Below are 22360 nucleotides of genomic sequence, written 5' to 3' on the forward strand. Positions count from 1 at the left end.
ACTGCACACCCAACTACAGCTGCTCATAGGACTCAGCACAGCACCTCAGTCTGAGGAGATGGAGAGAAATTTTTCTAATGCAAGGAAGAAGAAAACCAAGTTGCCGTCACTGGAATTCTAGGACAGTTTGGATGGGAAAAAAATAAATGGCAAAATCAGGTCTCTGTCTGGTGCTCTGGAGAGGTTCAAAGTTTTGATGGAACATTCCATCCACTGACTAATCCCAGACAGCCCCGGGGGACCTTCAGAGTCTGGGGGAAGCCCGTCACAGTCAGAGTAAGAAGGGCCACCCAGGGTGAATACTCGCTGTGGGCCGGGAGGGAGCTATACACTCTCCACGTGCTGGCTCAGGGGTTTTGCAGAAAGGGAGCTGAGACCCTAAGTTCACACAGCTTGTGAGAGCTTTGAACCCAGGTCTTCATCACCCCACACTCACCCCAGGCACCACCCTGGGCATTGGAAACGTAAGTGTAAAATGAGGGAGAGCTGGACCAGGTTGCTACGCGAGCCTTCTCCCTAGTGCCCCACTCCAAGTGAGGTCTCCCAGACAGATGCCAAGGAAACGTTCCCGCATCCGGAAAGAGCAGGACTGAGGCTGCCCAGGGAGCCGTGCTCACTGTCAGGGCTGCAGCCCAGCTTCCAGCAAGAGGAGGTGAAACTCACAGGTGGTCCCAGATGGGCTGTCACTGGATGTGGGAGGGACCCCTGATGGCCCAGAATCATCGTCTTGGGGTCCTGTCCCTCAACCCCTCCATCAGAGCGGTGAGCAGACGGGGCACGACGGCAGAGGCCCTGCTTCTCCTTCCATAGACTAAACCCCAGGCTGGCAGGGCAGTGCCCCGGGACACCCAGCCACTCACCATGCTGTTCCAGAGAGTCAAGGCGAGGACGGTGGGATCCTGGAGTGGTCGCTCCCCCTGAAAGAGAACCAGATGAGAAGTCCCGTGTGCCCCCGGGGATGGGACAGCCCTGCCGCGCACTCTGAAGCTCTCCCGGCAGAGATGGGGGTCCTGATGCACCCAGATTCCATCTCTCAGTCCCTCCCCATCAATAATGGCGGGGACTTATAGGCTCGGAGGTGAGGGCCTGTAGGGGCGCGTCACACGTCTGGCCGCTCCTCCGCATTGTGGGGTTGTACAGACTGAACTCAACAGCAGAAGGGGGTGACAGGGAAGTGATCCAGGTATGGTCTGAGTAGGAGGGGGGGACGGGAACTAATATTCCTCCTCCTACTAAACCACTATTTAAACATCACTGATGTCCTGGAGGGACACAATGACTCCAATGGCAGGAGCCAGGAGCCTGGAGGGAGGGGCTGTCCCAGATGTACAGTGCTGAAGCCCCAGAGGCACAGAGACCTTGCTGAGCTGAGCACGTGTGCACCCACCACAGCGCTTGTGGTCTGCAGGACCCCCAGGGTAAGGGGCGTTTGCCCAGTGACCTGGGTGAGGAAACAACTCAAAAGTACCCTCCCTTGCAGGGATAGATGTGGAGGAGCCTGCAGGGGGAGGAGTGCAGTGTGGTGCCCGGAAATTCCATCCTGAATAGTCACCATAGCTGAGAGATACTGCGGGCTTCTAAGAACCAGGCGCTGCTCTAAGTTCCTCACATGTATTTAATCACCCTGACAACCACTCTAGCAGGCGGAATGTTAATAACGGCCCTGATTTCACAGATGAGGAACCAAGGCACAGAGAGTTCAAACAACTTGCCCAAGGTCACACAGCCGGCCCACTCCAAAGCCAGAAGCCGTCTGGCTGGAGCCCATGCTCTTTACCTCTGGGCGGCTCTGCCTCTTGGAACCTTCCTCACGGGGCTATCCAACCCCACGGGGAAGTTGTCTAAAAAGTATAAGAGAACACTGCAGCATTTCCCCCTGAGACTACACATCCTGGGCTCGGTGAAGCTCAACTGTGTTGGGGCATCTGCAGAGGAGAGGGCAGAGGAGCGAGAGGGAGAGGGTGTGGGCCATGCCCTCACTCACCGAGGGTGGCGGCAGGGCTCCCTCGTAGAAGAAAGGCTGGAAAACCACTGCGAAGGACTTCTGCTCATTGTACTTGCTGGAGGCCAGGAGCTGTTCCCAGGTTTCCTGAAGAAAGGAGCATCAGCGAGGCTCAGCCTGCCCCATCCTCACACCAGGGAGTTCCCAGCAGCCCCCCGGTCAGAATCACCCACCCATGCTATTCTGAATCACATGCTATTGGGAAGCTCCCTCTCATCTCACACTTCAGGGACCTTTGATTCACTAAATCAGGTTTTCATTTTCCTCTGAGGTCCAGCATCAGGTAAGACCTGAGAACTGTTCTCTGGGAGCTCAAGAAGTATACGCCAGCCCAGTATGTAGCTAGGGTCCCCACTCGCTCTTCAAGGGCTGAGTTCTGTACAGGGATGTGCTATTAACCACTCAAAAAATGTCATTTCCAAAGCAAGAGAAATGACATACAGCTTCATATAGAAAACTTCTTATACAAAACTGCCTCTTAAATAAAAATCATCATGTTAACACATGTCAGTGGGGACCGTGCTTTGCACTGTTTGCTGGTGGGGATGGAGGCTTCCGCTGAGCCACGCACACTGTCTTGGGGTCTCTCCTGTAAACTAGATGCACATCTTCAGGAGCCAGACCGTAGTCCGGGCTGCAGTCTGGGCATAAGCCTAGTCCAGGCAAACCAGTCCACCAGCCACAGATGCAGTGGCAGAAGGGGTGTTGATGACCAAAAGCATCTCAGAACGATCTGCAAAATTCTTCAGCATCTTTTACCGTAGGTACCACCACCACCCTCCACTTCCATCCACTCTCCCCGCAACCAGTACAGCAGTTCCCACTTTACGTGCTGGAAGATCAAGTCAGCACCTGGAAGCGACGCAAGAGTAGCTGCTGTCGTTCGCTCCTGACTCAGTTCTGACTTCAGCTGGTGGGGTCCTACATCAGCAAACGTGCGCCCTAATTGTTCCCACCATCCCTGTTCTCATGACCACCTGCCCCTGTGAGCCAACAGGCAGTGTCCCAGAGCGCGCTCACCTGATAGGCCCACTGGGTCGCAACCCTGGACAGCCGTGAGGTCTCCCCTGAGCACCTGCAGGGCTCGGCCGTGGGACTGCAGGTTAAAACAAGCGGGAAGTGAGCATGGATGCCGCGTGGGGCCGTTTAGACTCCCTCTTGGAGGAAGGTGGGGCTGGGGGCACTGGGAGTTGCTTTGGGAGCCGGGGAAGGGGAAACTGGAAGTCTTAGACGGCCCAGGAGAAGGAACGAAGGAAGCACACATCGGGGAGAAAAAAGGGTACGTTATGGAGCTTCCCTGGTGGCGCAGTGGTTGAGAGTCCGCCTGTCGATGCAGGGGACACGGGTTCGTGCCCCGGTCCGGGAAGATCCCACATGCCACGGAGCGGCTGGGCCCGTGAGCCATGGCCACTGAGCCTGCGCGTCTGGAGCCTGTGCTCCGCAACGGGAGAGGCCACAACAGTGAGAGGCCCGCGTACCACAAAAAAAAAAAAAAAAAAGGGTACGTTATGGAGACGCTGCCTCTCACTTCATCTCCTGATGCACCGCTTCCCTCACTGCTCCTCCCCCAGAAACTCACCTCCTGTTCTCCCCTCCGCTACCCTGAGCCATTCCTTCGCCTTTCTTCCTCTTCAAACCCCCCTATCCTCTCTGCACTGTCCTCTCCTTTCTGTTGCCACCACCTACAACGCCCCTGCCCCGACTTTATCCACGTGAACTCCTTTTCCACGTGCCAAGCCAGAAATCTCAGGATCTGGGTTCAGAAAGTTTAAATTCTCTGAAAAATCTCAGAAATACATGGGAATCAAGTTGTGTGAAAATAAAATACAATTAGACTAAATTGTCTTTCCAATTTCTGGAAATAATACTTCTTGGCTAATAGCTGTTTTGCCCAAGCTGGTTTTTAAACTCTCAAGTCACTCTGGTGGGGCTGGGGCACCTGTCACTACGTCAGCCAGGCTGCATATTTCATCCTTTAACTCAGTCCCCAAAACGATGCGGCAGAGGGCCCCTTCCGCAGCCTGACTCTGCCCCCGCTGCTGTGTAATCTCACACACGTCGCTTTGTCTCTCTCCCACTCCACGCCTTGGATCAGTTGATGCACGTGAAGTGCCCCACGCGGTGCCTGGCGCGTGGCACCAGTCGACAAATGCTGGTCCCTTTTCACTTTCCTTTTTACCTGAGCGGAGTCCCCTGATGCCAATGCGAGCCCCTCAGAACCCCGGAGAGATCCACCAGGTTCACAAATGCTTTGGGGACCTAGGGGGATACGAGGGGCAAGATGAGCATTTGCAAAGTCGCTGTCGCTGCCCTGCGGCCTCTCTGGAACCCCTGGTTTGAGCCTAGTTTGGGGTCTGGTTGAGCACGACGGGACTCTCCTTGGTTAAACAGGCAGGCCCTTTGGGACATGGTTGGTTGGGGTCAGTTCAAAGCTGTCAGCTCTGTCGGCTGCGCCATCCAGAAATGTGTCATTCACCGCCCCTCATGGTGGGCAGGGCACCTCCCCAACACAGGGCAGCAAGACCCAGTGGTAATGGGACTGTGGACCCTCTTCCTCCCTAGGGAAAGGCGGGCAAGGTGAGAACCCAGAGCTCCCCTGGGATTTCCAGGACCTGCAGTGCTCACACTAATCACTTAGGGAAGCCTTGAGAGTTCTCAAGGTCCCCTGCAGGCTCCAGGCCATCACTGCCCCAGACACAGTCAGAAACGGGCCTCAGCAAGGAGCGGGTCACAGAGACCCCAGTGGGGAAGAGGGCTGTATCCTCCCTCCTCCCCAGGGGGCGCTCTTAGTAATATCCTTTGCAAGAGTGAAGAGGTCTATCTGTGACCCGTGTTTTCATCAAAAGCACTCCAGAGCTTTCCCTTTCCCTGGGGTCTTGGTCTCCCTCCTGGGAGTCCATTTTCCCGTCCTGGTGGAAGCCATTCGAAAGAAACCAGAACCTGTCCCCCCACCCCACGGAAGGGCAGCTTCTCCCGGCTGCTGCAGGTGCCCGTGAGGGAGCTCCGGGCGCGTGGTCCCACCAAGCTGAGGGAGCTGCCAACCTCACCTCCTGATGCAGGCAGTCCAGCATTCTCGTCAGCTGGTCCATGCTGCTCGTCACGTGTCTTTGCTGTGGAAAGAGAAATGTTCTGAGTGTGGGTGGGGACGGGGGACACGGGGCAGAGAGGCCCAGGCTCACGCTGGCCTGTCCCTTCCCTTCCCCAACCCCCCATCCCCCCTCGACAGAGATGATAGTAACAAAAGCCCCATCTAGACCCCAGTTTCCCACACACAAGTGTAGAGTTCCCAGAGCTTCCTGGGATTTTTGTCCATTCTCTGACTTCCCCAACACGTCACCCACCAGGAAAAAAGTAAACTCTCCCAAATGAGAAGTTCCGTGTCAGGGAAGGGCAAACCCAAGGCCAAGGCAATTCTAAAGCTCACATGAGGGACATGAGACCAGATTTATTCCCAAAGACTGATGGAATCACTCTGACCTGAAGAAAATCAGGTCCAAAGGGGGAACGCTTGGATTTAAGGACCCAGATGAACCTCAGAACTTCCACACGGCACTCTTATCAGACCTTTCCCTGCCACATCTGCCCCAAGAAAAGGGCTCCTGTCACTGAGTATTTAAAGACACCTTCTTCCCACCCAATTCCTTGCAGGTAATGAAAATAAACAAATGAGAGCACTTCAAAAAACGACCCGGGTTTACCTTTTCAGTGTAAAAACAAAACAAAACAAAAATAAACTTTGCAACAAGACATATTCCTAAGCTGCTTGCAAACCTGCTGTCCCCTGAGGCGACCTGGCTCAGACAGGAAGACAAAGCAGGCCTAGCAGCCGTTCTGTTTCCTGGGGGGGACACAGGTGGTGACTCTGGAGACTGCTGCCCATCAGTCGGGCTGGGACCGCGTGGAGGGCGGCCTCCCGCTCCTGCGTCCCCGCTTTGGTGCGAGGCTGTCCTCTGGAAGCCAGTCCAGCCCAGTCTGCTGCCATAGCCAGCAACAAAGCCTCTCGTCTCATTTTTTCTCTCCCTGAGCATGACATTAAGCATCACACTTTCCCTTCTCAGGAGTCATAGGAACTTCGGTCTAGAAAGGTCCTCACTGCCTGTATCATACGCAGGGCATCCCTCTTTCCTCGGGGAATCCCTGTATGGGTCTCCTCAGACTGCAAACTCTGATTTAGAAACCTCTTAGTCAAGGTGCTGATTCACTGCTACAGAGTGAATCGGGGCCCACCTAGGCTTTCCAGGTATTGAATGGCTGTCCTTGGGGCACCGACTGTCCCTGTTCCTTAGTGGAAGACATGATGCTCCTATAAAATGTCCCCTGCCTAGAAGGTCACACGTGATAAACTCCTCCATAACTCGAAGTCAGGAAAAAGCTTATTTCTTCAAAAGAACTTACACATTTCCATATCTTGCCCCCAGAATCAGAAGAATGCTCTGTTACCAAACATGTGCCTACAACCAGACTTAACTTTTTCTACCAAGTTATTTATCCGGGATTTATTCCAAGAAGTAAGATTATTCAGTCAAAAGACACAAACACTTTTAGGTTTCTTGAGTCATACTGCCGGCGTGTCCTCCAAAATGTTGACACCTGTTTCTAAAGGCCTCTGCAACGAATAAATGGGTATATTTTTGAAACCAAGTGTTGTCAACCATTAGATACCTTAAACTACAACTTGCTTAATAAATAATGAACTGTAACCTGCCTTCACTGATCAAGCTCCCTTTAATTGTTTTAATAAAAACTTGCATGTTCTCCAAGCATTCCATGGCCTGAACAATGAGATGTTTGCCCTAGTTGTGTTTCAGGAACTTGGAGTCAGCTGTTCACTGGCTCAAGCTCCAACTGGACAAGACTGGTTGAGGCCTCCAACTGGGCGTGTGTTGAGTGTCCCATCAGTGACCTTCTGACGTCAGAGGGCCCAGAACTCCACCTTCAGAACATTCTAACACTACCATTTTCTGAACATGCATCCCATGAAGAAGCATGTGTCCCCTTGAAGAAGCATGTAGCTTAGTTGCACCTGCTCAGAACGATTACCTCACCTTTTTCTTCTCTCCAATCACCTATCCTCCACATTCCCCATGCCTCGGACTGCCCTGCTTCTTTATCCCATAAATATCCCGAGGTGGATTTGAGATTTGTTCTCGCATCTCCTCACTTGGCTGCCTGGTGAATAAATCCTTTCTTTCTGCAAACCTCGGTGTCCCAGCATTTGGCCTGTCATGCATGGGGCAAAGAAACTTGATTCAGTAACAGATTTTTGCAGTGTTAGGCTTTGTTTTTGTTTTTCTTTTCCTTTATTTTTTCTCTTCTCGCAATTTTGTTCTTACTCCATAAAACTAGACTTTAACTGGAGAGCAGTAAGCAAGAGTCCAGACCCTAAAAGCATCCCTGTGTCACTGCTATGAGCCAGGTTACTAGTTAGCTCTGAAGCACCTGCCTTCGAATTGCTGCATCCACCATAGCAGCCCTGAGGAAGCACCATCACTACCTAACGAATGGTTCCTGGTCTTACTCTCTTATGGCTTTGGTCTTAAGAAATCCCTAAAGAACACATGTGGACACAAGCCCTTGTCTATGCCCCATGAAAGGAGCCCAAAGGTCTCTTAGGGGAGGAAAATTCCAGGTCCTAAGTAGGGCAGGACCGGAGTTTAACATTTCTTCTTAACAATAAAATACCTTTTTCTCACATGAACTATTTCAGGAAACCTGCTATATGTATGCCACAGTTAAAGGCAGAGCTGCTCTGTGAGGTCGGGTGGAAGCCTGGAACCCACAGTCTCAGAGCACCTCCTGCAGCCCCTGGGACTCTGCAGAACAACCCCTGAGGGAGAGGCCATGCCTGGGATGTGCTTTGGGGATGCAGAAGTGCTGTGTAAGAGCTTCTCAGATGGGGGATCCTGGTTAGCTGTGGCCAGAAGCGCCATCAGGGAGACTAGGAGGTGAGGGCTGGGTCTGGGCTGCAGAAGCAAGAGTGCAAGAGTGAAGGGAGGAACCAGCCAGCCCAGGCCAAGGAGGTCGAGAGCCAGAACCATGAGCCACAATGTCCTTTGGGGGAAATGGAAGTGCAGGTGGGATTTATTCTAGGCTCCAAAGCCTCGGTGGTCTTTGGGCAAAAGGAAAATCAAGACGGAAGGAAAAATGCAATACAGTGGGAATATGAGTGTATGATAGTAAACATCGCTTCAGTGAGTTCAGTTTACAGAGATTAAGTCACTGGTATGTAGCCATTTAGAAATCAGGAGTGGAGCATGGCTACTTTTGTCATATGTGTACAACCAATGAAAAGTGTGAGGTTCTAAGTGTGAATAAACCTAATCCACATGTATCAACATGACTAGATCCTGAGGGAATCTCACATACTGACAAAAAATCATTGGCTTTGATAACAACAAGTGTTGGAAAGGTTGTAGGGAATGGGTGCACTCAGACACTGGTGAGAATATGTGATATTGTCATTTGTAATACGAGGTATATATTTGGTTTTTGTCCCCTTTTGCGGCACAGAGCTCATAAACCATTGGAATTTCCTAAGTGGTGAGAGCATAAAAGTGTATTTTGCTGTGTTAATGAGGTGACTTTGGGACTACACCTAAGGATGGGGGCTGGTTGCCAGGAGAACCAACCCTGGGATCAGAGAGTTGGAATTTTCAGTCCCCCTGCCCACAACCACCACCCAACCTGGGGCTGGAAGTTGAATCAATTGTCGTTGGCCAATGATTTAGTCAATCCTGACTATGTAACGAAGCTCCATAAAACCGCAAAAGGATGGGTTCAGAGAGCTTCCCCGTTGGTGACCACCTGCAGGTGCTGGGAGAGTAGCCCACCTGGAGAGAGCATGGAAGCTTCTCGCTCTTTCCCCATACCTTGCACTATGCGTTTCTTCCATCTGGCTGTTCCTGAATTATATCCTTTTATAATAAACCAAGAACCTAGTAAGTAAAATGTCTCCCTGGGTTCTGTGAGCCACTCTAGAAAATTAATTGAACTCAACGAGGGGCTTGTTGGAACCTCCAATCTATAGCCAGTTGGGCAGAAGCTCAGGTGACAACCTGGACTTGGGATTGGCATCTGAAATGGGGGTGGGGACAGTCTTGCAGGACTGAGCTCCTAACCTGTGGGATCTGACGCTGTCTCCAGGTAGATCGTGTCAGAATTGAGCTGAATTGTAGGACACCCAGCCGGTGTCTGAGAATTGCTTGGTGGCGTGGAAAAGCCCCTTATATGTGGGGATTGGTCCCAGGATATTAGAATATAAAGGTGTTTAGCTCCTTTGGAGGGCAATTAGGCAGCCCTTTAAGACTTAAAGTGTATGCATCTGATGACCAGCAATTCTACGTTTACGAATCTACTCAAGGCGCTTTCTTCAAACTGCTTTGATCATGACCCACAGTGTGAGATATGTTTCACATCACAACCCGGTACACACATATCTATATAAATGAAGCAAAAATAATCATGAACCAACACTTACCTTACTACATGCAATGAACTCTAATATTTTATAGTTGATCCTAGTCTATTTCTTTTTTTATAATTTCTGGTTGTAATCTTTTAAACTGATTTTTGACCCACTAATATACTTCAATCTATAATCTGAAATATAATAAATTACACTGTAATTGAATACAATGAAATATAATCACTGCATTTAGAAAACCACCATGTTCAAGTAAATGAACAAGATTGTTTATATTAGTGGAAAACTAGAAACACCTACATGGCCATCAATACAGAAATAGTGAAATAAAATGTAGTAAATGTACACAGTGGGATACTATTTAGCAAGTAACAGGAATAAGCTCAATCCATATGTATCAACATGACCGGATCTCAAAAACACTTGATTAGTGAAAAATAATTGTTCAGTGGTACATAAGATATAATACTATTTATGTTAAATCTCTCTCTTATATACACACACATAAAGGAATACTAGGATTTACAAATATGCAAAAAGTTTGGAAATAAAAAGAGAGAGAGGATTGGAGGTGGTGGCTAAAGGGTATTTTAGCTTTAACTATAATGTTTCATTTTTTAAAAGAAGAAAGCATCTGTGCGTTGCTTGTGTAACTAAAATTTAATAAAAATAAATAATGCATAAATGCACACAGGAATACATCATGTATGTATTCAAGAATGCATGTAATGTATTGAAGGAATAAATACACGAAAGAATGCAAGAATTCACATAGGAATGCTCGAACACAAGATAAAATATATGGAAGAAATCATGAATGAGTGTAAGTATCAATGAATACATTCAAATATTAAAAAATCAAACAAATGCTAGCATGAACAAACTCATCATAAATACAATAATGTGTGCCTGCATGTAAGAAGAGAGAATGAATTGATGCGTGAATAGATAACTTATGGATGGATGCATGGATGGATGGATGCGTGGATATATAGAGGAATGCAGCAATGCCTAAATGCTTGTTCGAGCATTTCAATGCATGAATGTGTAAATTCATGAGTAAATGTTGGTGTGCGTAATGGCCAAAGTGCAGGGGGTGGTGCAGAGAATAAACAGGGCATGGAAATTTCACTTGGTATGAGAGAAAACAGAGGTGAAGTAGAATAAGCTTCAAGATCTATATGCCACAAACCCAGGAGATCTGCAGGAATATTGTTTAACAAGAGCTCATTAGGCAGCTCGGTGCTTTGTGACCGCCTGGAGGGGTGCGATAGGGAGAGTGAGAGGGAGGGAGACGCAAGCGGGAAGAGATATGGGGACATATGTATATATATATAACTGATTCATTTTGTTGTGAAGCAGAAACTAACACACCATTGTAAAGCAATTATACTCCAATAAAGATGTAATTACAGATCACTAAGGATATGTACCCAATATGCACAAAATGTACCCAATCCCACCTCTTCATACTTTGCTAAGAACAGAGTGCTTCAGTGATATATGAGATTAATAAAATATCAAAAGAAATAATAGTTCTGGAAGAACCAAATCTTCCTGGTTAGAGTTATCAGAGCTGTAAGAATTACTACTAAAATTTAATAAAATCTATATCAACTATAAAGGAAAAAAAAAAAAAAAAGAGCTGATTAGGGAAGGTGGGCTTCTGTCAGCATTCTCCCAGGGCCTAACATCACTAAAGGGAGGGGATTTTGGTGGTGGAGCAGGGGTCATGGGGCATTTGGAGGAAGGCAAGAGTACGTATTTGGGAGAGGGGCACAGAAAAGAAGAGGACAGCATCTCAAGAAACTTCACCCTTGCCTGTGCCATGGCCTGGTGGAGGCCCTGGAAGGCTGCTGAAAGGACAGTGGGCAGGTTTTTGAACTGCCGTAAGTTGGCAGGGCCAGCTTGGTGGCAATTAGGCTTCAGGCTCCAGAAGGGTCATCTGTGTGCCATTTACGTCACCATAGCCTAGGCCTCTAAGCCACCCTCTCACTTTCAGTTGATCCTAACCTGGACACTTGTCAATAAAGACTTAAGTCACAGTCAGTCACCCACCTAAATATTTTAAAAGTCACATGTTTCATATCTCATTCCTGGCAACGCCAAAGAGCCTGGAAGATGTAGTCTACCTAATAAACAACTAGACAACTTCCCACTAAAACTAGGGTTCACGGTGAGCTAGAGTTCAAGAGGTGTTATCAAAAGTACTGCTTTATTTCCTAAGTTCAGCATTCAAATGAAATCAGAGTTAAAAGAGGCAAAATGATTTTTGAACTAGGAAGCGGATTTTCCTCAGGTGCAGAATGACCATTGACTCAGCTTATCTATACCATGGTTTCCTTTTCCTGAATGGTAAGGATGGTAAGTTAAAAATACCTCTCCCTCAATATGTCTCCTTGAGCCCTTAGACATCTGTCTGTCTCTCTACCTGCCTGCCTGTCCTAACTCTGAAACAGGTGCTATCAGGCCCAGCCTGCCAGATGTAGATCAGGCAGGTTTAGTTCCTTCTGCACCCACCCCAGCAACTGCAATCCCTCTGCCGCCCAGCCTGTGGTTTACCTGTTGGGCGGAGGGACACAGGTGACACTGGCTAGTGTTACTGAAGAACACGGTGATGAGCTTCCAGTCATTCTGAAAGTCAAGTTGCTGGAAGAAAGGACAATAGCATCAAAAAGAGACGGTGGTGAAACCTGAAGCCAAGAGAACTGCTTTCTTTGCATGTCTTTCCATTTCATACACCCACCCCCATAAAACCATATGTATGGATTTTTTTTTCCCCAAAAGGAGGTGTATATGGTGGGAATTTAAAGTGGTATAAACTGCTCTACGAGGCAGTTTGGCAAAACTTATCAAAACTGTTTTTTTTTTTTTAAAGGGCTTACCATTCGATCCAAGCCTTGTTCATAAGAGTCAAAAACTGGAAACAATACAAATGTCTAAAACAGAGGACTGCTGTGTAAGTTGTGGAATGCTCATAAGACAAAACACCATGTAGTTGTTAAAACGATGCTGGAAAACGTAATTATTGTCATGGGAAATAGGATACCGAGAAAAGCAGATTATAAAAAGTCTCTACATCTAGTAACGTCCCTATTTTATAAAATATAGACAGATAAACGTGCTTGGAAAAAATGTGGAAGGGAGTGTACACCAAGTTGGGAACAGTAATTCTCTCTGGGCATCATGTTTAAGGATGATTTTAATATTCTTCTGTTGGTGTTTTCTGATCTTCCTCTAATGAACATGGGTTATGTGGAACAAAAAATAAACTTCTGGCATCACTCCTGTAATTGTCCCCGTCCTTGTATAACCTGGAATGACCTGGCTTGAACGCCTGAACTCTTTAATGAATGAGTGACTGGCCTTAAAAGTGGTTTCCCTTGGTTCCAGGGGTCCAGGCTGAGACCCTGGTTAGAGCCAGCTTGGTAGCAAGGCTTGCCTTGATTTGATACTTGCTCATAAGGAGAGCACAAAAGATTAGAGGTGGCTAATTACAAGTCCATATGTGAGTTTCTGAGTAAAGAGTGTCTGAACTGCTAGAAGAGTGGAGACCAGGGCCCCAGCATGTATGTTACAGAAGCCTCCACCCAAGAACTAAAATGGGTATCGTAATTAATAACGACAGCAGTGGCCACTTCAGTGACCATGACAGCTGCAGGCTTGCACTGAGCACTGCCTCTGTGTGTGCCAGGCACATCCAACAGCTCATTGAATCCACCCTAAGCCCTGTGCTGCAGGTCATTTTATTACTCGCATTTCTTAAGTGGGAAAACTGAGGCTAAGAGAGGTTAAGCGCCTTACCCAACGTCACACAGCTAATAGGTAGAAATTCAGGATTCCCACTCAAACCGGTCTCCCTCTGGAACCCAAGCTGTCAACCATCTTGCTGAGCAGGAATTTATTTAGCCCACCTGCTGACTTTCGGCAGGACCCCATTGGGAACATGAGAAGTGGCCCTGGATTTTACTGGCCCCCAGAGAATCACCAGGGGAAAGGCAGTCTCGGAGGGCCCAGGCCACACTGGTTGCCTAGTTCAGGGCAGGATGGCCCCGGGGCGTCGGCTGCCTGATTGCCTCTCAGCAAACACAGATGGCCCCCAACAGAGCCGGATGGATTCTTACCTGGTTCTCTTTCATGCTCCTCACCAGCTCTTTTGCCTGAATCCACAAGTCTCTGCACAAAGGGAGGGAAGCAGAGAGAAAAATCAGTTAAATACCACTTGGTTGAGGGCCGGAAGCTTGCCCCTTGCCTCAGCCCACATGCCGGTCTCTGAGTTGGAGTCTGCACTGCATCACTCCTGGGCTCTGGAGGGCAGACGTTGACCTGATCTTTTAAGTTAGGCCCATCAGACAGACTCAAATCAGTGCAGGAGGTAAGCTTTGGCTTTAACACAGATCTCTAGTTTTAAGCCTCTGACTCTTCCAGCCCGCCACCCCAAATCCTCCCATCTAGAAACCCAGGACTGACAGGAGTGCACAACCCTGCAAAGTGTCAGAAAAAGAGCTTACTCAGCACCATTATGGGGTACCACTCCCTTCCCAGGGCTGCAGATGGGCCTCAGGACAGATGGATTGAAGTGTCTGATGACATCTGAAAGGACTAAAGAGAGAGCTGGTTTGAGGCTGTGGTCTCGGCATGCAGAGGTCACCTGTAAAGACTGACCCCCCTTTGGGGTGAGGTACCAGGGTCATTGCCCCTGTTCCGAAGCATGACCTGCCTTGGGCTGTGAGGTCAACCTCGTAGCAGGGCCCTAGAAGTAAAGGGAGCTGAAAAAAAAAAGCATTGGTCAGGTGCTAGGCCAGGCCAAGCGCTAAGCACTTAGGTGCGTGTGAAGGAATCCTGAGGCTGGGGGAAGGCAAGCTAGCTCCCCGAGGTCTCAGGGCTGGCTGAGGCGGCTGGGATCTGAGCCTGAGCTCTCGGATACCAAAGCTCTTCACTGCCCTGTGCTACTGACTCGTTCGGGAAAGTGTGCTGGGACAGGGACCCAGGCAGGCTGCCTTCCCGCCATCCTCCCTCCTCCTGAGAGCGACAGCAGGGCGGGACATCTCCGGGGAACACGCAGAAAACTCGTCCCAGAGCTGACAGCCACAGGACCGCTAAAAATAGTGCTGTCAGGAGCAGCTAGGCTGCGTCTTGCTCCCCAGAGAAGAGAGGGCAGAGTGGGGAGAGTGTCACGGCAGGGAGGTTGCACTGCCCCGCCCCAGTCCCCCTTGCTTTTTGCCCCCGTCCGCGAGTTCCTGGGGCTTTGTGGGACGGGAATCCAGGAGGTGGCTTTAGAGGGGCCGCCTTTGAAGGGAGCTGACACTGTGCAGGCAGCAGATGGGGACCCTCCCACCACCTGGGCCATCGGTACCCTCTCACCTGTCAATCAGATCCTGGAGGGCTGCATACCAGGCCTCAGCCTCTCCTGCTGGATGGCGAGGGCTGAAGGCAGGACGAGTCCCTTATTTATCCCAAGCCTTGCAGGGAGCCTCGTAATTCCAGGCCCTTGGTGAAATTCACTGGCTGAACTGACAGGATACCAGCTACCTCACTTGTCCTCACGCTCTGCTCGGTGTCAGCTCAGCAGAGCGTCTGCATTGTTGCCCGAGTCTTCTCACTCTAATTACGGAGTGAAAAGTGGTGTCCCTGCTCTCGGCTTGTGGGCACCAAGCATAGGTGACTCTATCCACCAGGCTAATTCAGCCGATGTTAAGGGACTCAGGGGTTCCAGGATGACTTAATCTACTTGCAAGGGACCTCTGATATTAAGTGAAAAAAACCAGGTTAGAGATAGCATATTCCTAGGCACATTCATATATAAAAAGGTCAAAATGTTAACAATGATTATGTCTAGATAGCAGGATTACAGTTGGTTTTCATTCTTCTCATTTCATTTTCCTGAATCCAACTGAGGTATTTATTTTGTAAGTAAGGGAATTGCTACAAAATGAAATAAACTGAAAATTAGAGATGGGTCTTCTCCTTGGTGTGATGGGGGGATAGGGGGTGGAGGCAGTGAATGGTGGACAGGTTCCCAAATGAAGTGCTGTAAGTCCAGCGCTGGGGTCCCGGGGGAGAAGCAGCCTCAGGACTCTGGTCCAGCCACCCCCTGACCCCTTTCCCATGTCTCCGAAGCTTAACCCAATGTCTCCTGGAGTCTCTTTGCTCAGGGACTCTCAGATATGTTTCTCATGCCCTCCTTTCAGGGAATGTGTCTTTTCATACCCTGGCTCCCTATCTGTCCTCTCAGAATGCCTCCCCCTTTCCTCAGGCCCTACCCCGAGGTGGCCAATAGGGTACATCCTCTTCACTAACCGAAATGCTGCTGTGTCGGGAGGGACAGGGACAATCTGGATTCTGACCATGAAAACACAGAACTCACCGGTCACCACTCCCATGCACGCCTGTGGTCCCTCGCTTTCAGTCCTGCAAGTAGAAGCAAGCATGTAAGCCTCAGACTGCATTTGTCGCCTGCCAACCCTTGCCCCCAACTGCTGTGGTCTCTTTCATAACAAGCGTCGGCTTAGCATTGCTCAGGTTCTGGTTTATCCTTCCTGGAGACAGAGACACACCTCAGATGGCAATGGAGTCACCAAAAGGGGGTGAGCAGGTCTGGACCCTCCTCCCCGTCCCCGTTAGTCTGGTCCAAAGTTGGAAGAGGATGCAGACCCCGTGTTGAACGAGCCTGACCCTGGTCCAACCCTGCTAGCTTCCTCCAGGGCAGAGCAGGGAGACTGGAGGAAGGAAGCAAGAATCCCACATTCGGCCTTTCCCACTTTTCCTCCCTTATTCCCCTTATTCAGGGGATTCCCGGGCACGGGGAGCGTTGGCCACAGAGGCAGGAGGCTGCATTCTGGTTCCCACTCTGCTGCCTGATCCTAAGTGAGCCTGGAGCAGGTGTCTCCTCCCTGGCCCTCGGGTTTCCCTGCCAATAAAGCAGGGAGATGAGAGCGGATCAGCTCTGAGGCTCCTCTCAACTCTGTTGCTCTGTGGTTCCAGGACAATTACCATTCTTGCTTCTCCAGGTCATCCGCCCCTGAGTCTGGAGGCTGGAAAAGATGCAAGGTGTGAGCAGCCCAGCCAGGGATGGCTGCAGATCCTGTCCTGGGGAGACCCCAGCTGCCTGCCAGACACCCACCCCCCACCAATAAAAGGGAACCCGTGGATCCAGAAAAATGCCAAACCCACCCATGTTCGTTTTTCAGGGAGGGAAGAAAGAAGGTTAGGTTTTCTCCAAAGCTTGTTGGTTCAAACTCAGAGCAATAAAAGGTACAAACATTTTCTTCAGAATAGAAAACTGGGTGAGAGAGCCTAGACTTAAATGCATCACTGTAGAATATTAACATCCCACATAGAAACAAAATAGATTGTTTTATTGTGATCTTTCATAATCTAAAATGTATTTGTGTATTGTTTGTCTCCCTTGCCTAGAATGTAAGTGCCATGAGGGCAGGAATTTGTGTCTGTTTTGTCCTTGATTATATTCCTTGGACCTAGAACAGGGCCTGACACATCAATAAGTACTCAATGTATACTTGCTCGATACTAATTTTTGATGCTTGGGATGTGCCCAGTACGTAGGGATGCTTGGAATTGTGCCCAGTACATAGAAAGTGCCCAGGACATATTAGCTGTTGTCAGTAGTATTATTTTCACAGGTTCTGACACCAATTTTCTCTCTCAGAACTCCTAGAAGACAGTGTCTGTGGTGCTGACAGGTGATGCTGTACCCACACTACCTACACCCAGCCTGCTGTTGCTTCCCTTCAAAGGACCTGCCTGTCCTTAACAACCCAGCTCCAACGACAGCCATTCAGTCTGTAGAACTGGGCCACACTTCCGGGGCCATCTTGGGAGGGCAGGCTGACCATGATCTTCCTCTAACTGGGATGGAGTCCTCTCTACTTCTCAATAAGAGGGAGCTTGAAAGGAAAATTTCCAGGGAAAGGTAACACATTAAACAGAAAATCACACACAGATGCAAGTCAGGGAGCATAAGGACGCCAGACAGGAGAAGTCCTGAGGGAGGCTAGCCTCCAGGGCCGAGGCAAGGGGGATAGCCTGTGCCCAACCGAACGGGACCTGATTGACAGCAGAGGTTTCCCTCACGAAAGCTGGATGGGGGTGGTGAGGGGAAGGAAAGGAGAGAACAGGGGGAACAAGGTGGAGAGAGTGGGGGAGAGCTCAGGGGGAGGTCACAGACGGAAGGCTGGGACAAACCCCGCAAACTCCCATGCCACCATTTTGCCCGCTGCCGCCATTTTCTCCCCACACTCTTCATTGGCTGCCTGTACTGGAGACACACAAGTAAGTGAGACACAAGCCCTGGCTTCATGGAATTTGATATAGTGGATTATAACCTCTCTGACGTGGAAAATGTCTGTGACTCTTAGTTAAGGGGAAAAAAAAGTCACAGCTAGTATATTGCAGTATAACCCTATTTAGGTTACACACACACACACACACACACACACACACACACTCTTTCTCTCACCCTATATGTTGGAGAGTATGTGTGTGTGTGTGTTGAGGCAAGAGAATAGGAGATGTGAATGAGATCTTCCATATTTTATACTATCTACATGTGCTTTGATTTTTTTCTTATACTGAACATGTATCACAAGTGTTAGTTTGAAAATAATTTTGATGAATCTGATCTTTAACGTTCTGTGAGGAAAAGGAAGTCCACAGCAATGAGACAAACAAGTGCTAGTAATGGATACAAGTAAGCGATCGGCCTTGGCGACAGAAAGCCTCAGGAACTCGAAGCAAAAGCATGGGCCTTACAGACTTCCGTCTTTTTCATTTCACTGTCTTCCATTATTTTTCCCTGGTCTGATGTCTTTTATAAACCAGGCTAAGCTCATGACAGCTGACTCTCAGGGCAGACAGAGGAAGGTAGCCTCCTAAGAACTGTGCATTCAGGGCTCACCCTGAAGGTTGAGGTGCCCGTCAGTGTGATGATAATGATTCTGGGGCTAGGAGACCGTCATGGACTGAAACCGTCTCCCAGCGCCCTGGGCCTCGGGCTCCCAGGAGGAGAAAGGGTGAGCTGAGTGACAGCAGGAGATGTGGGGATGAATAATTCATGAGCGAAAGAACTCTCTCAGAGCTGGGACCAGACAGTGGAAACTGTTGATTGGTTTAACTTTAGAAACCTGACTAGGGGTGGAGATTTCCCTGCAGTGAATTTTCCTGCCCAAGGAAGGAGAATTTGAGTCCTCCAGCTGGTGTCACACATTCCTGGCTCTGTGATGTAGCGATCAGCATGCAGGGACACACAGGCTCGGCGGAGTCAGTGTGCTCTGCGTGACATGAAACCTCTTTTCTCATTATTCCAATCCCCCCCTTCACATCCCTCCTACTGGGAAACCTCCACCTTCACCCTCACACACACACACACACACGCATACGCACAGTCACATGTGCAGTTTTAACACCACCATCACAGGCAGAACAGAACAAGGGCGGGAGCCCTGGCTGCAGATTTCACTGGGCCCTGGTCAGTTTTCTAATGTGAAGTCCCATCCTTTACACACGGCTGGCGCTGTGCGTGGGGTAGCAGGATGGGGCTTGCAGCGAGGAGGCCGGCTGGGCCCAGGGGCAGGGGCTGAGGCTGCAGGGGGTACAGAGTGCAGCAGGGACACGGAAGGACATGGGGAAGGACATGTGGTAGGTAGTGGCAGGAGGAAGGCACAGGAGGGGAGAGGCAGGGGCATCCTGGCTCTGGTGCAGGAGGTACAGCCGGCCCCAGGGCAGAGCTGAGAGCACCTGATTAGTTGTCTGTTCGGCTGGGGGCTGCTAGGACTTGGGGGGCAGCAGTGCTGAGACCAGAGCAGGTGGGACTGTGGGAAGCCAGGACTGACTGGGGAATCACACTGGAAATTCCGCTCTGCTCTCCAACCCTCCTCTCTTTCTGCTCACCTCCTCTCTCCTCTCTCTTTCCATCCTTCCCTTCTTATGGCTTTCTTTCTCTGTTACCTGACCATATAGAACAATACCACTTACAACCTATTAGCAAAGAAGGGTGTATTTTTAAACATTTACCATGCAGGTAAGGACATTTTTGTTCTTCATCTCATAAAGAGAAAGTTTAAGAGATTACTTTTAAAATTCTGTGTGACCTTTGACTTAATTTATCATTAGGTTTGATTTTTTAATGAAACTCCAAAAGTTTCTTCATCCTAATGTAAAGGGAGGCATTCATTTCATTTAAGTCAAAACAACATCAACTCAGAACCCTAGAGTTTAGGATGTTTTCCAACTCAGAGAATGCCCTTCTCTCCCCAAGCGAAGCGTTCTGCCTGGTTACTAGGAGCTCATTCAGAAGGTCACCAGTCCCAAACCCTATACGTCCCACCTCCGTCTCCTTGACAAACTCACAGTTTCCACATTGCCAATGGCTGCCACAAGTTTAATATCAGAAGGGCTCAGGGAGTGGACTGCAAAGACAAGAACGCATGTAAGAAGGTCAGATCTATGTTCCCCACGGTGCGGACCAAGGGCGCCAAATGGGAGAAGCAGACCCATGTCTCCCACCCCAAGGACAGCTGCTGAGGCTGTGCCTGTTGGCCATGGGAGTGGGAAGCTGAAGATCAGGCAGTTGCTGGGAGCCCTGGAAACCTGCTCCAGAGAGGCTCACTCCTCTCTGGAGGCCACACTGCTAACTGGGCTCAGTATCTCCAAATAGGTGTCCCAGGGAAGGTCACTCACAGCCCTCATTTCCCTCTCACCTGGCCCTCTTTCTGCCTCTTACTTCCCTCTATCCCTTGGCTCTGCACTTCTGGGCTACCATTAATGAGTGAGAGAGCAGCAAATTAAAATGAAAACCAACTGGGTTCAAAAGGGTTCATGTTGGCTTGAAGGACGCAAAGCCTGTGAACACACATAAACATCAGATGCAAGCTGTGTGCAAACGGTACACCAGGAAGACTCCGTGACCTGCCTGGGCCCCCAGCATCCTTAGAATTAAGTTTCTTTAGAAACCACTGATATATTCCTCGGTCACGTTGTGGGGGCATTCAAGGTAAGCCTCCCAAAGAAGCCACTTCCTAAGAAGTACATCAATTTCTTTTTCTACCCACATTCCTTACATGACAGAATAGTGAGAATAGCATGCTTTACTGGAAACCCTGGTAAGTCAGTACAGCGCAAACATAAACAAATCCATTAAACACAGTTTATAATGCAGCCACGTGATAGGATAAGGCTGGAGAAGAGGACCAGCTCAAGAGCAACGTTCATAGCATCCAGGTATTAGATAAATGTAGCCCATTATAGGAATAATATGTCTAGAGCTGCCACTGTGGCTATATTACAGGATTGGGGGAGGCACGTGAGTGACCAAGCTCCAAGCCACAGCTCCTGTGACTCAGTTCTACCCACCTGGAGGTGAGCTCCCAGAGGTTGCCCTCACCCAGGCAAACCACTGTGGGGTCATGCCGGTTTTATCTCTGCGTGGTGTGTTGGGCTGTGTCCCTCCACAGGAATGATTGAGGGGGCCAAAAGAGGAAGGACTGAGGATGGGAAAGAGAGAGGGCTTGAACAGCCAAAAAGTGCAAGAGGAGTAGTGCTGGAGCCTCTGCTGGCCACACCAGAGAGAAGACACTGGCCTTCCTGGCTCAGCGGCACATACCTGAGTTAGAAGGCGCATCAGATCCTGACTTCTTTGAGTTGCATGAGAATGGAAAGCCCTTCAGGCTCTGCCACTGAAACCGAACATCGGAAACATCAACTGCCTTGTATGGAAATATTACAGGTCCTGAAAACTTGGTGTAGAAATGACCAGGTACTTGTTGTACTGGGCTCAAAATCCAGAAGCAACAATTTTCCACAGTCATGTTCTTCTAACCCCTTATTCAGCTCACCTAGTAAAACGGGACACGTGCCTATTGACAGTGATTTTAGCAGATGGCAGTTAAGGATACCCCAGAACAGTGGGGTGGAGAGGGAGGGAGGATAAAGAATAAGAACAATTCTTGGAATAGCGAGAAAGTTCTGGAGATGGATAGTGGTGACAGGTGCACAACAATGTAAATATACTTAATGCCACTGAACTGTATACTCAAAAATGGTACATTTTATGTATATTTTACAATAAAAAAGAAATCATTAAGAAGAGACCCAGTATATCTAGACTGAAAAAATTTTTAAATCTATTCTATCCTATGATGTGTTTTGTATTATCTGCTTGCTTTCTTTAAATTTGATTATTTACACAAAAGTAGGTATATGAGGCATTATGCTATTTGCTGCTGGTAACTGGATAAAGTGGAAACTGGGAGACTCTCACATTCCCACTGGAACGGAATGTGTCCTAAGCCCAGAGGGGCCGCTGAGAGCACAGGAGGGACTGGGTGACCAGTGCTGGGGTCCTCAAGACCACTTGGCCTCCTCAGATGCCTGTGAAAATCCAGACCAGCCTCTGCTTCTGTGAATCACATGCAGGGCTTTGGGAAGGGAGATTATATGTTTTCTCACCAGAATTGAGAGTGGAAGGGGAAATACTCCAATGGGGGAAAAATGTGCAGTAAATGAGTTGCTTGACCACATCTCTCTGTCACAAGGAGACGCAAGTTAATTTCTCGTGAATTACCAATTTCGGTAAGAGATAAAGCATTTACTCTCAACTCTTATCTTGTAGATGTTCTAGGAAGATCTCACCCAGATGCCTTCAGATAACTCACAGCACCTGCTTCAAGGTTCTCAGAGATAACCAGCCCATCTATAATCTTTCCAGACACTTCTGGGAACCACCTGCTCACTCTGCAGGGATGATGAGCCCCAAATTCCAGGGGATACAGTTATGCTCTGCCAGGCAGCCCGGCTGTCCCTGCAGAAGCCGCTCATCTAGCCCATTCCCTCAAGCCCTCAGGGAGGGAACCTGTCAACTTGCATCAAGACTTACATTCACCCTCTAGAAGGGAACTCACTCCCCCTCCCATGAGGAC

The 22360-nt window shown here is 49.1% G+C and overlaps 1 protein-coding gene across 5 annotated transcripts in view; it reads right to left on the bottom strand.

The window, feature by feature from the left end:
• PLB1 (phospholipase B1) overlaps nucleotides 1-22360 on the bottom strand; it is a 171529-nt gene that overhangs the window by 81220 nt on the left and 67949 nt on the right. For 2 of the 5 annotated variants that reach the window (XM_022574167.3, XM_089923307.1), the window contains 12 exons: nucleotides 21046-21118; nucleotides 19794-19852; nucleotides 16419-16459; nucleotides 15793-15836; nucleotides 13937-14027; nucleotides 13550-13601; nucleotides 11988-12074; nucleotides 5050-5112; nucleotides 4182-4261; nucleotides 3023-3098; nucleotides 1985-2089; nucleotides 861-917 (listed from right to left, as the gene is read on the bottom strand). In XM_022574167.3, the coding sequence (XP_022429875.2) occupies nucleotides 861-917; nucleotides 1985-2089; nucleotides 3023-3098; nucleotides 4182-4261; nucleotides 5050-5112; nucleotides 11988-12074; nucleotides 13550-13601; nucleotides 13937-14027; nucleotides 15793-15836; nucleotides 16419-16459; nucleotides 19794-19852; nucleotides 21046-21118 (828 nt within the window). Of the gene's footprint in view, nucleotides 1-860; nucleotides 918-1984; nucleotides 2090-3022; nucleotides 3099-4181; nucleotides 4262-5049; nucleotides 5113-11987; nucleotides 12075-13549; nucleotides 13602-13936; nucleotides 14028-14789; nucleotides 15837-16418; nucleotides 16460-19793; nucleotides 19853-21045; nucleotides 22333-22360 lie in introns of those variants that run through there. The other 3 variants (XM_089923306.1, XM_030762980.2, XM_089923308.1) reach the window with 2 other exon arrangements.

This window comes from Delphinapterus leucas, chromosome 13 (assembly GCF_059928025.1).
Source record: "Delphinapterus leucas isolate spDelLeu-1000000601 "Yukka" chromosome 13, BTC_Dleu_Yukka2, whole genome shotgun sequence".
Lineage (NCBI taxonomy): Eukaryota > Metazoa > Chordata > Mammalia > Artiodactyla > Monodontidae > Delphinapterus > Delphinapterus leucas.